The sequence below is a fragment of the Malaclemys terrapin genome, chromosome 11 (genome assembly GCF_027887155.1).
Source record: "Malaclemys terrapin pileata isolate rMalTer1 chromosome 11, rMalTer1.hap1, whole genome shotgun sequence".
In the NCBI taxonomy this organism is placed as follows: domain Eukaryota; kingdom Metazoa; phylum Chordata; order Testudines; family Emydidae; genus Malaclemys; species Malaclemys terrapin.
Genome location: NC_071515.1, coordinates 2,089,113 through 2,102,852, shown reverse-complemented (window position 1 = coordinate 2,102,852; position 13,740 = coordinate 2,089,113). Strand labels below are relative to the sequence as shown.

Here is a 13,740-nt window from a genome sequence, read left to right as displayed (position 1 = left end):
CTTATGCCAAAGAATCATTACCATTAACCTGGCTGACAGTAGTAGACTTCCCTTTGCCAGGTAGTCTCGTTGTAATACCTTTCAAAACAAAAAGGGAAGAGGTTATTGATATTATATTTTTAAGCATAAGTATATATTAGTAGTAATGTATTACATTTCCTAGGTCCCTCCTGCAGTAGACCCAATCTTTCCTGACATTTCTAAAATCAGTCTATCCCTTAATCCAACTGCAAAAGTAGGAGTCTCCTGAAATTGCTAATTTCTGTGTTATGAGGTATTGTGTTTTCTCCCTGTCTTCTTTCAAACACCCTCTCCAACAGATGAAGGGAGTTAACCTGTCCTGTGTACGAACATGTATGGTGGTGGCAGAGGAGAGACCAAGGATTGCACTAACACAGTCCTTCTCAAAATTATTCAAAGACCTGGGCCTCTCTGCACGTTCAGTGAGCACCACATTTGGCTGCAGGGTCAACGTAGCTATTTGCTTGCAGGTGAGATCGGATTGTAATCCTTCCCTTCAGCTAATGCGTATCAGAGAACTTGATTAGAGCTGTGTCCTGAACAGATTTTTTTCTGTTGAATTTTATCGGTGGTTTGTTCTAAGCCCCGCACTCCCTGTGTGCTTTCCTACTACTAAATCACTGAAATAAATTCTGAAGGTTGGTTTGTTTGTTTTTTTGTTGGTTGTTTTTTTTGCATGGCTGGAATGGGGGACTTTGAGTATATGACAGTCTTGCCCTTCTGTAGTGATGGATAGCCAACTGAGTTAGCTTTTAATCAATACAAAAAAGTGTACTGTGACATTATCAGCTATGAATGAACAGTACTAAGATAAATATGTAACTTGCTATGGCTGCGCATCATAAATATTCCAAGCAATATCATTATAGCTCTGTGGGATTATGATTTAAACTTTGCATTTTGATACTGGCGTATGTCTATATGGAGCAAATTGGAGAGTTCTTCAGATAAGAAATTCTGTGTTAAAGAAGCTGTCATGTTGACAAGCTCTACAATTTTCTTTGCATGCCGTCTTGCTTATGTTCTGTTTTTCTGGGCGAAGTATTTGTTGTCTTTGAATGTGCCACACTGACTTGTTCCAGTAAAAAAGTATAATCCGAGACAGAACGGATATGCCTTTAAAATGCACAGCCCAGCATTCAGAGCGTGGGGAGGATAGCATTGAGTGGTGCCTTGTTTTGGTTATTTGGTACTTCAGTCACAGCTACATTTTTTGGCTAACTGAACCAGACTTAAATCTAGTTCTGTTAAACCACATAGATGTGATGTTCCCTCTCCCCAAAAAAGTAGTGCATGTTATTACAGAACATCATGTGGCTTTATTATAGGCTAATAAAGTGGTAGATACCCCTATATGATGACTGACTACATTAACTCTGTTTTGATAAAGGCAAGTTTCAATGAATCTGTCAGGTGTTAGGCCCCCTTCCTCCAAAGATGTATGCACGTGTTTAACATTACATACGTGGGAATTCCCACTGAAGTCAGTGGGACTACTCACATGCATAATGTTAAGCACACGTAGAACTGTTTGCACGTTTGGGACCTTAAGTTGTAAATTCTTTGCAGTCAGACAGTGAATGGACATTGGAAGTCAGATAGTCAAAGACTGAGGTTCTGTACAGGCCGGGCTGGTGCAACCACTAGGCGAACTAGGCAGTGGCCTCGAGCGAGCGGCAAGTGGTTGGGGGCGCCTGGGCCGTCCTCAGACATAGGCAGCTGGGTAGGGCACCTGAAAATTTGGGGCATCACTGGGTCTTAGCGTCCACCCTACTGATTCCCTATCCCTGTTCTGACCCTTCCTGCCGGCTCTGAGCCTTCCTGGGAAGGGGATCTAGTAGTTAAAAGAGAAACAGTCTCCAGCCTGCCAGACCTATTAGCACAACATTGAAACTGTTAAAGAGCCATTTAAGGGGTAAAGAAGACATTTAACAGGTGTTTGCCAACCCCCAGGTATCTACTGTCAGTTTCTGAATGTACTGACAAAAACAGTTGTGCATGACTGTAATATTTACTCAGAACATGTCAGTCTACAGGACCTTAGTGTAAAATTTGTGAGTTGGTGAAGATTATAAAATCACATCTCTAAAAAAAACTTGCATAGATTTTTAGATGCACAATCATCTTTAGCCTTAAATGCTTGGATCTTCAGACATATGTTTTTTTAAATAAATTCTTCAAAAGACCCCCCCTTATCTAAAATACACATTTTAATTACTATAGTAAAAAAACTTACTTCCAAAGTCTTCCTGTCCTTTCTGTCCATCCATTTCTCCCTTCACCCCCTCCTCTCTCTCTCCCCCAAATTAAAGGAAGCAACAGCCCTTTGCTTCCAGATAGCTGAACAAAGAGTTTCCCTTTCTTTACTTCTGACTATCTGATGAACTAGTTTTAAGCAAAATCAGTACCTTAGTAAGAGAGAAAATTCTTTGTTATGCCTAAAATCTTTGGAAACATATTTTTTTTAAAGTTGGTGAAATTTCACCAACATGTCTATCGTTATGGAGGTATCACACAGTAAATTAGTGTTCCCTTTTTCTAAAAGCAATGAACATTGTTATGACTGTGACTGATTAATTTTAAATAACGTCTGTTTCAGTGAGTTAAATATGTAGTAGTCTGGAGTGATTACTTTTTGAAGGCTTAAGAGTACATTTAAAATATAAAATCAGCTTAGAAATACTGATTAAGAAAATGTGAAACAGAGAAGAGCTGCATCATGTATTCCATAATATTTAATGTCATATTCAGCAAGACAGCTGACTCATCCTTACTACAAAGTTTTTGCAAATAAATGTCTGACAAACTTCAGGGCATAGCAAAAAAACCTGTCACTGACTTTTTTTTTTTTATTCCCAATTTTAGTGCTTTTAATTAAGTACCTTCTGCGTGAGGGAGAGGGTACAGAGGTCTCTGTGGGGAGCTGTGACTCTCCGCCACCATGAGGCGGGCTGGGCATCTTATTCTTTCTGCCTTGTCCCTCCGCCCCCGCCGGGCTGCAAGCTCAGGCTGCCGTCAGGCATAGGGGCACCAGTTTAATAATACTGCATAGGGCCCCATAAATCCTAAGGATGGCCCTGGGGATGCCAAAAAGCGGTGCCCTGGCTCGGCAGGGAGAAGCCACCCTCTGGAGGCACCAGAGAGCCAGAGCGTTGACTTGCAGGGGCGGTGAGCCCCAGCCATGGAGGAGCCGGCGCAGCGCAGGGGGGCAGGAGCCCTGCAAAGGTGGTGGCATCGCTAGCAGGGAGCAGCCGCACCCACCACCCCTCCTGCCCAGGTTGCAGCAGATGCATGCGGGTAGAGGCCCCCGTGCGCCCCTCAGGTCCCCCCTCGCCACACTCGGGCTCTACGGCTCCTGGGCACGTGAGCCGCCGCCGGGGCGCAGGGCCTTGAGCCTGCTCCGGGAGGGGCAGCAGCGGCGGCGGCTCACACTACCAGGAGCGGCAGAGCCCGAGTGTGGTGAGGGGGGAGCCAGGGGATGCACGGGGGCTTCTGCCCCCATGCATCTGCTGCAGGAGCCCCCAGAAGGCAGCTCCTCCCTGCCGAGATGCTGCAGCGGCCCAAGCCCAGCAAAGCCACTGAGTGGACTCGGGGCAGGGGCTGCCGGGGTGAGGTGGGGAGGGCTCACAAGGAGGCTGTGCACCCTCCAGGGGAGTTCAGGGGCCGGGGAGGGAGGAACCTGGTCTGGGGAACAGCCCCTGGGGTCTATAAAGGCTTGTTGGGATTTGCCCCTCAATGAACCGATGTTATGGGGTGGGGGTGGGCGCAAGGTGGAAGTTTCGCCTAGGGCGCAAAATATCCTTGCACTGGCCCTGTGTACAGGTTGTTACTACACCTTCCTAAAATGTCAGCTAAAGGATGTTATTTCCTTTTGGGCCTGCTGCCACTAGAGGAAAGAAGTCCCGTTTTCTTGGGAGCATCTTTGAATGTTATCACCCTAGATTCTCCCACGAGAAGAAAGAAATAATCCTTAGCAAAAGTTGTATGAATCTTAACCCTAAAAGAATACCGTTCTTTAACGTGTTCAGAAGGGAAAGTTTTTTTTTAAAAATGGTTTATGACACACATTTGTAGTCTGGTGATTTTTATAGCTGACAGCTTTTCAAACTCCTCTTTTCTCCTTCTCTCCATACTGTATCTCTAACCTTATGTGCAGAGTCTCTTGTAATTCATCCTTGCAAATAGCTGTTATAACCCCAATGAATTTAGAAGTGCAACTTCATGTTAGATACTTTGCATCCTGAATAAATACATTTTCTCAGATAGGAGCTAGACAGATGACAACCCGCAGAAGAAATGATTTATCAATATAGTAGCAGCAGTGCCACATAAGGAGAACACCTAGTAATATTGCTGCATTTGAAGTTGTTGTGTTAAATCCCTCAGAGATAACTGACAAGACTCCAGATCTGTGCGCCAATAGCATTTCCTCTTAGCAGACTTCAGCTTCAGAATGAGCCATGCATGATATCACTTATTCTACGGCTGAGAACCTCAAACCTTTTGAACGGGGGTTCTCAGACTGGGGGTTGGGACCCCTCAGGGGGGTCACGAGTTGTCAGCCTCCACCCTAAACCTCGCTTTGCCTCCAGCATTTATAATGGTAGTTAATTTCTAAAACAGTGTTTTTAATTTGTAAGGGGCGGGTCGCACTCAGAGGCTTGCTATGTGAAAGGGGTCACCAGGACAAAAGTTTGAGAACCACTGCTTTTGAATATGCTGTCCCAGGTATAATTGCACTTTAAAAGAACTACACAGTCTTTTTTTTTTTTTTTTTTTTTTTTTTTTTTTTGCACAGATGAAGGAAGTTTAATTAAAAGACCTAAATACAAAGGTAAAATAGGTGTAAATAAAGTAATTTAATGAACTCATTACACGGGAGAGTAGATAGATAAGTTACCCACACACATAGACACAAACGTGTGTTGTCTGTTTGAAAATCCCAGAGTAAGACTCGATCTCCATAAAATCAAGAGTGGAGTGCGTAGAAATGTGATTGGCTATGAGGGTTTTTTAAGTGCCTAAATAAGGATTTAGGAGCCTCACTTTAGGCACCTTTTTTTGAAAGTCTTGGGCAACAATTGCAATGACAAAGTAAGAATGGGAAAGATTAATTTGGGCCCATTGAGTTTCCCCTACAGCTGAAAATAAAGCCACATCAGATATTAGCAAGCAAAATAGGGAGAGAAGGACCTCTGGAAATCCATACCCTCACAGAGCCATCCTTTAGAGAGCCTTTATGAAGAGATCTGCTTGCTGAATTCACAAGTAGTGGGAGACTAAAGATTGTCTGAGTCCATGTTTTTTTCAATGGAAGTGTCTATTTTATGGCAATGGACTGACCCCTAAGCTCCTATACTACTCCACAAATGTAAACAATTCCTATTTCTAAACTATTTTAAGAAAACGGTCAAGAATTGAGCAGTACGGACAGTGAAAAGTTCACCCAACATGCACTTGCTGACTGTTGTCCACTTTTATTGAAAAGATTTTTTTTAAGTTGTTCTTCTCCTCTCCCCCTGAAAACCCCACAACCCAAAACATTCTCATTCTGCAATGTTCTATTTAAGTGCATATCAGTGCTATCCAAGCCAATTATATTTGGTACAGTTTAGTATGGAAATAATACAGAACATCTTCCTATCTTAACAGACTGATTTAAAAGTCTCCATTGAAGCCATAAATAACATTAAATAAGTACTTTTAAATGGGGGTGGGGGAGAGAAGGTATAGCAGTAAGCATGCAGGTTCAGTGCTTTGTGAGATTTGTGCACGTTTCCCAAGTAATGATTTAAAGAAAATCCATGTCAGTCCTTCCAAAAAAATCTGAAATGGAAATTCCTTTTTTTGTTCTAAGATACTATGACTTTTTGTTCCCGTTCTATTGTGTGTATCTCATGTCTCCTGTGCCTCTTTGTTTGTATTTTTCTTTTCTCTGTTTCTCACACTTTGCTGGCCTCTGTCACTTCTGTTTGTGGTCCCTCTGTCAGCCAAACAGACTGGGCAAGCTGGCTGAACAGGTATAGTGATGCATGTGTGTGCTTGTAACGTCCTAAAGTCCTTCTTTCTCAATGCATATGCTGTAAATGTAATTGCTTACGGGAGTTCACTGGAAACTAGTCAAATTGAGTTTTTCGTTTTGAAGAAATGTTATGTTGCTCACAGAGATCACTTCTAGCTGAAGTACAAGAATTCCTGTTTGTTAAGCAAGCCGAGGTCCCTATATATTGCCCAGGTTTTTACTGGAAGTGTTTAATGGTTCATTCCCAGAGATGGAACTCCCATTCTTAACCCAGCTAAAGAGCAGCATTGTAGTGACAGAAAACAACACACAAGATTTTTTTATCAACATTGTTACAAAGCACTAAGGCATGTTGTTCTAAGGAAACCGCTGGTTACCGTTCCAGCCCTGTAATCTTGAGCAGATTACAAACTGGTGTCTTCTTATGGATCCTGGTCCATACTAGGATGGGTCTAAACAACACCTGGGAGGTGTGATTCCCAGCCCGGGTAGACAGACTCCTGCTTGAGCTAGCATGCCAGAAATCGCAGTGTGGTCATTGTGCCATGGGCAGTGGCTTGAGCTGACTCCCTGAGTCCAAGCCCGCCAGCTGTGCTACCACATCCACAGCAGAGCTAGCATGAGTGGGTCTAACCAGGCTGGGAATCTCACCTCCCAGCTGCAGTGTAGACAGCCCCCAACGCCATGCTGTGTTGCCCTGTGTGGGATGTGGGGGAGGGAAACAGCTGGGGAGTTGTCTAATTTTCAGTTTATTGGAGCATAAACTTATAAACTGCTCCAAGTTTAAGCATTATTGGAATTAAATGGTGCCTTGCGTGGTTCATCCACTGAGTCTCAGGTTTGCTTTTAGGTCTAGAAACCACTTATCAGAATTGCTCACAAGGTGGCACTTCCTAACTCCAGCAAAGAATAACCAGTCTCCCCGCGCGCTCTGTAAACTTTCAGTAGCTAAGAAAAGATGTTCTAGCCTGACTGGTTGTACATATTGATTACCAAAGAGTTTTGTTCTTTCTAGGATTGTGTTATTGGATATAGAAATTGAGTATAGGGAACAGGGTTATGCCTGCATAGAGTCGTCTTATATACTTGAAGCATAGTACATGATCCTGTTTTAGAAGAGTGTATTAGTACCAAAATAAAATTTAGTGCCTTCAGAAGTTTCCGTGCATATATGAGCTACTTCTCCGTTTACTTGCCAATTGTATGAAAAACCAAAGCTGCATGATGGGAATTGGTCATAGGAAGAGCTCTTTACTGTACTCATGATCTATCAGAGACAACACTGTGTTTCAGTGAAAGACAGGAATATATAGAGAGTGATTTGAAAAACAAAAACAAGATTTTTTGGTTTCTTAAAATCGTCGTGTCCCCCTCCCCCCCCTTTGTTCTTAGGGAACTGCAGGACCAGATCCAACAACAGTCTACGTAGATATGAGAGCGCTTCGACACGACAGGTACAGGTGATAATACATAGCATTAACCCCTGAAACACTGCAGACAAGTCTGTTCATCCTCACTGCATTGTGCTTTATGCTGAAAGGTGCTTGTCAGCTCCTGATCCCTCTGCCCACAGCCCCTCCACCCTGGAAGTGTCCCAACCTGCCCTTCCCACCGCTTGTTCTGCCCTCTTGCATCATCTCTAATTTCTGTGCACTAAAACAAATCTTGGTGTTTAGATCAGTCAAAATATTATGTAACCGTATTTGTGGTCCTAACTTCAACCAGCTCAGCATTTGAGCAAAGCAACTTAAATTGCAATAACTTAATCTCCCCTTGTCTAGTTCATTTCTAGGGCACACACTGTCATACTGTCATAGAGCCGGATATAGGCTTGCAAAGAGATGTCAGTCTGTTAAGACCAAATTCAGCCCCTGGGATAAAGAGGAGTCTTATTTCAGGCAATGGGAGTGGTGCCTGTTTGCCTCAGGATTGAATTTGGCCCCTAGAGTTGGGGCTGGTGCAGTATAAAATAGTGTATATGGGGAGCAGGCGAGGGGCTGTTTTCTTTATGCCCTTCTGTTGTTTTTCCTGCTGTTGGCCTCTTGGCGCACATATGCACATTTACTGAAGACCAAGTCAGTGCAGGTTATGCTACAGTGGCATTTACTTCCATCCTGGTTTGCCAGTTTGCTTGCTAAATTTTTCTTGACATTTAATTTGCATTATCATTTATATCATCCCTGAATTTGGTCATGAGAGTTTCAACAAAGGTGATGTTTCAACTGTAGATGAAGTTTTCAGCTGGCCAGATCTGTGGAGCCCACCACTCCTACAGGAAGCTGAGAGCTGCTTCTTTGTTTAGTGAGGTGAGGCTGGAATGGCTGTAGTCAGTAGGTGCCAGTGTCCTCATTTGAGCAAAATGACGTCAATGGGATCTGACTGGAAGGGAGACGTTGTAGTTTGGCATTTGGTGCCCGTGGCACTTTTGGAATCTAGTTGAAACAGTCGCGAAGGCAATTGCTGTGAATTTCTAGCATTGCTTTTGAAATGAGTTTTTGGTGGTTTGGGTCACTCCTAGACGGCCAGGACCATATAGAGGCATTATGGTCACCACTGAGTTCCCAAAGACAGCTGGGGTTCACTAACTGCCAGCTCCCAGTCAGTGAGCACCGTCCTGGGCAACTGAGCATAGGCGTCGACAGACAATGTAGGTCAAGAAAAGGGAAAACAAAATTATTAGTAGAGAATAAACGTAAACCCGCTTGCCCATTTTTAAAATGTCGCTGTGAGACCATAAATAAACCTTTACTGAGCAAAAGCATTTTCCATTTACCTTTCCAGGGTACGTTTGGTGGAGCGGGGTTCTCCACACAGTTTGCCGTTGATGGAGTCTGGAAAGGTAAGTGGATGGCTTTTGTGGTAAAGCTGTCTCATGAACTGTTTTTTTCTGAGTGTTCAGCTTCTTTGCTTGGATATAGTTTTCTCATAAATTGCTTGGGGAGTTAAATGTTTTTTTCTAAGTTGAGAGGTGAACTTCATGCCATAGAAATAGAGCCCCCAGAAATTAAAAATAAATGGTTGTTTTAGCCAAGTTAAAAGGCAAGCTTCAGGAGTTTAACTTGGGCACAGTATAGCTACAGTTGTGTTCCAGCTTCTATTGTAAACCCTTCCTCTTTTCTTTTCCCTCTTACGTTTTCCAGCAAACGTTTTTGGCTAAAATATTCAGTGCTTAATCTCAGTCCTGAGGTAATTTTTTTCTGGAAGTTGGAGTATAATTGGGTCATCTGTTGTTTTTCTGCATGTGGCAAAATAATAATTGGTTTCCTCACCGCAGTAAATCCACCAATCTGGAAAGGACTGTTGGTTTGACCCTGTGAGTGGGTATGATCTACCCAGTTGTCCTTTTCAGTGTAATGGATTAACACATATTAGAAATATTGTTTGCATATGTCCTGATCAGTAATATGATCAAACAGCCCAAATCACTGAGTTGCTTTTGTTCAAACTTTGCTTGATTTGTACATTTCATGAGATCTAAGAAACAAACCAGGTTTAAATAAATCAGTTCAATGGTTTTAAAGTTAAAAGCATGGGATGGGGATTGAATCATACAGTGAATGGATTTTTAATTTGAAGCCACCATGTGAGATTCTCACCCCAGCCCCTTTACCCTCCATACTACTCTGGAGAGCCTGCCTTTACTTAGCCTTCCCGCCCCGGGATTGCACCGGCTCCTGGAGCAGCCCAGAATCAGGATAGTACAGTGCTGGCTTACAACCACCTTAGCCTCTGCCCCAAGAATGTTAGAGGCAGAGCACAGACTCTCGTCCATTTCTCTAGGGTTAAAGAAACCTCACACACTTTTGAAATCATGCTTTATAGAGAACAAGGGGAGTGAGAGAGCCTAGAATTAATCTCCAGTCAAAGTATTGAACTACTGAGTTCACCAAGAGAGAGGTGAGTTTAAAAAATGAACAGGACTTTAACGTTGCGATATTTGTTTCCTGTTGCAGATTCTGCCTGGCGTAAAGGTTATTATAGCACACACTGAAACTAAGGGACCTCTCGGAGATTCACATTTGGGAGAGGTAAAGGTTTGATGCCCATGTGGTCACTATACTTTTAATGACTTCATGTATATTTTAAAAATAAATGTCTGCCGGATTGATAGTGGAATAGAAATATCACTTTGTCAGTCCAAAGAGATGAGTAAACCAGGGTAGCTGAAACTTTATAATAAAACCAAGTAAAATGTCGACATACCTAAGCAGATTTCTGCATGCCCTGTCTCATCCTCCATTCTGAACTCTGAGGTAATCCTTGCTTGTTACAGACCCATATCTAATTAGCAGCCCCGGGTGGTAAAATAAATGTCTCACCATTTCTTTAGCATTGCCTGCCCCCATCAATGCAGAGGATTGGTTTAATAGAGATATTTCCTGATTTTATACAGATCCCTATTTTACAAACAAACAAAGCTTTGTGTGGTATGACATACGGTGGGGCTCACTTAAACCGGCAGGCCTTTTTGATGGAAGAAGCCTGTTTAAAAGAAATTCTTTTCCATGTACCAAACTGAAAGAGATCCATTTAAGTGAGCTCTGCTGGCCTCTGAAATGTATTTTAGTTGCATGCACTGAAGATGCTGTATTTTTACTACTTTTAATTTTAAATAAACTGGAAGTTTATTCTCTTTAAAGATCATTCTTGGCAGTTCTTGGGCACCAAGATGATCAGTGTGACAGATTTCTATAGCATCAGGAAATTCTTCTGTCTAATTATGGCAAAATAACAGTGTTTGTATATAATGCCATGGGTCCCTCGTGTTATGTTTTATGTCCTAGATTTGGGTGAGTAGTCCACACAATGCTACTGGTTATTACACAGTCTATGGAGAAGAGGCACTGCACGCTGACCACTTTAGCGCTCGGCTGAGTTTTGGAGACACACAGACAGTATGGGCACGGACTGGGTACCTGGGCTTCCTGCGCAGAACAGAACTTACTGATGCCAGTGGAGGTGAGATAGAAAAACAGGTCTTGGTAGTGTCATCTAACATACAGGGGCATTTGTTTGTAACACCTTATGTAGCTGAGCAAGCAAAGAGTAAGTCTGTATTATTATTTATTTGTATTACGGTAGCACCTAGGAGCATGGACCAGGCCCCATTGTGCTAGGCGCTGTACAAACACAGAGCAAGAAGACAGCCCTTACCCCAGGAAGCTTACAATTGGAGTATAAGATGGGTACATACAGATGGACAAGTGGAAGGAAATAATGAGACAATGTTGGCTAACTAGACAGGACAGACATAGGGTGAGGGAAGGGATAGAACACACCAGAAGAGAGAACAAGGTGACGGCAGCAAGGGTCAGGTTAGTTCCACAGGGTTCCCTCTCTCCCCTTCTCCCAGCAGGTTTACTTAGGAGGGGATCAGCTAAGTGGAAAGAAAAGGGAAGGGACTGGATGAGTGGGACAGCACAGTGGAGAAGGGGCAAATGTGGAGTGAACATGGGCGGCGTGTAGCATAGGCAGGGGATGGCTCTGCCTCCCCACACAGCCCTGCGTGGCTCCATCCATGTTCTGCTCCAAGGCCCCCTCCTGCTCGCCAGCCACGAGTTGGCTCCAGCCGAGGCAGGCTGCTCCTCTTCTGGGAACCCTGCTGAAGCTAGGGTGGCTGACCTGCAGCCAAGACTTGGGGTGGTTGGGGCTGCCCAGTGCTGGGGGGCCCCCAGTGGTGGGGCTGCCTGTCTGGCGCTCCAGGACTGGAGCGGGGCCATGCGCCACCCAGTGCTCCAGGATTGGGAGGGTCGCAAGCTGTCCAGGACTGGAGGTGCTTGGGCAGCCTGGGGTCCTTTGGTCTTTGGTGGAGGAAGGAGGGTAGGAGGGGCCGGGCCTCAGGCAGAAGGGGGGAGCGGGGGCGAGCTTTCCCAAGCCCATGGTTCACCCACCACCAATGGGAGTGAAGCCACCATGGAGAGACTGGGGGAGGAGGAGAGTGAAGCAAACAGCCAGTCAGCACAGGGGAGAGAAAGTCAGAAAAATGTCAATAGTCTGTAGAAAATTAAGGCCCCTATCCTGCAAGATGCCGATTGACTTCAGTGAGAAATAAGAAATACTCAATTTCCCAGGAATCCGGGCCCTTAATGTGCACATGTTCATTGAATGTAATGATTCTGAATAATCAGCAAAATAGGTAATGCATCTGCCCAATATACTGTTTTAACAATGTGACCATCTTCCTTTTTATTTTGGAATTGAAGTTGGGGGACTAATACCCATCGGATATGCCAGTGCTATCACATGTGCTACTCCAGTCAGCTCTGCCAGGCACCGCATTCTTCACCTGTGGATAACTCACGTTCCAGTCCTCATCCTGAGATTTCTACTTATACCAAATTATCTGGCACTTCTGTAGCGTGCACAAGTGGGAATATTTTCCCTGTTCTCCAGAGGTGAAAGCCTACTACACTAACCCCACTGTAGCCGGTCCAATTTAGAAAATTGTGTGAATCTGATAAGTCTCATTCAACATCTGGTACCTGTTGTCATGCTGTCTACAGATGCTCTCTGTATGTGTGTGTATATATCTCCTCAATATATGTTCCACTCTATGCATCCGAAGAAGTGGGCTGTAGTCCACGAAAGCTTATGCTCTAATAAATTTGTTAGTCTCTAAGGTAAAGCAAGCTGACAATGTCACTACCCACGTGGGTTTTTCCTTTGTTGAGGATGGGTGAGAAATGCACTTGGACTATTTACCTCCGACCATATACATGATGGCCACTGGCTTTGAAATTAGCATTTTGTGTTAAAGTCCTTCATTAGCGTTTCACAAGATTTCTTTGATGGGTAATTTAGTTACAAGGATATTTACCATGTAAATGTTTGCTATTATATTCTGACAGGAACAGATAATTAACAATACAGGTAACATTCCACCAGTTCTTATGAAGATTAAACATCTGAATACACATTTAACACTTGGATTGACCTTAATACTCTGACCTGGTCTGCCAGGTCACACTTTTATCAATGGGTAACGCTATACAGTTCAGCAGATCTCATCTTGAGTCACTGAGAGGAGCACTGAGCTGGCTCCTAAACACAGGACGCTCTGCCATTTGGGAGAACTCTCTGTTACATGCCGCTTCTCCTCCTAGGAAATAGGCCGTGAAAATGTTAGGCCAGATGATTAATGGACATGCATGTGAATTTGAGACTTTCTGTTTTTCACATTTATTGATCACCTGAATGTCTTCACTGTTTCCAGAGAGGCATGATGCCCTGTATGTGGTAGGCTCCTTGGATGAAACACTGGAGCTGAGAGGAATGAGGTATCATCCCATTGATATTGAGACCTCTGTGATCAGAGCGCACAAAAGTATTGCCGAATGGTAAGAGGTTCAGAGCTATATGCATTTTCAGTTAAGACATTTTTCTTTGTGTCCTTTTCTTTTTTTAAAGCATCAAAGCCCAGATTTTGCAACCAAGAATGCTCCATAGGCAACTTGCCAGGAGCCCTCAGCCACCTTATTTATGCTTTTGTCTGACAGAAATAAAAAGAAAATAAATTGCTTGTTAGATCAATTAGCTAGGAGTGAAAACAAATGTAGGCCTGCACAGATTATGGACCTAGTGGATGGGGGGGGTCCTAAAATCGTAAAACTGCAGGGCTGGAAGGGACCTTGAGAAGTCATCAAATCCAGCCCCCGGTGCTGGGGCAGGGCCAAGTAAACGTCGACCATCCTGGACAG

General features: G+C 43.7%; 1 protein-coding gene across 3 annotated transcripts in view; it reads left to right on the top strand.

Moving 5' to 3' along the window:
• Window positions 1–13,740, top strand: part of DIP2A (disco interacting protein 2 homolog A) — a 206,368-nt gene that overhangs the window by 184,731 nt on the left and 7,897 nt on the right. For all 3 annotated transcript variants that reach the window (XM_054043479.1, XM_054043478.1, XM_054043480.1), the window contains 6 exons: window positions 321–491; window positions 7,436–7,497; window positions 8,825–8,882; window positions 9,997–10,071; window positions 10,828–11,002; window positions 13,257–13,380. In XM_054043479.1, the coding sequence (XP_053899454.1) occupies window positions 321–491; window positions 7,436–7,497; window positions 8,825–8,882; window positions 9,997–10,071; window positions 10,828–11,002; window positions 13,257–13,380 (665 nt within the window). The remainder of the gene's footprint in view (window positions 1–320; window positions 492–7,435; window positions 7,498–8,824; window positions 8,883–9,996; window positions 10,072–10,827; window positions 11,003–13,256; window positions 13,381–13,740) is intronic.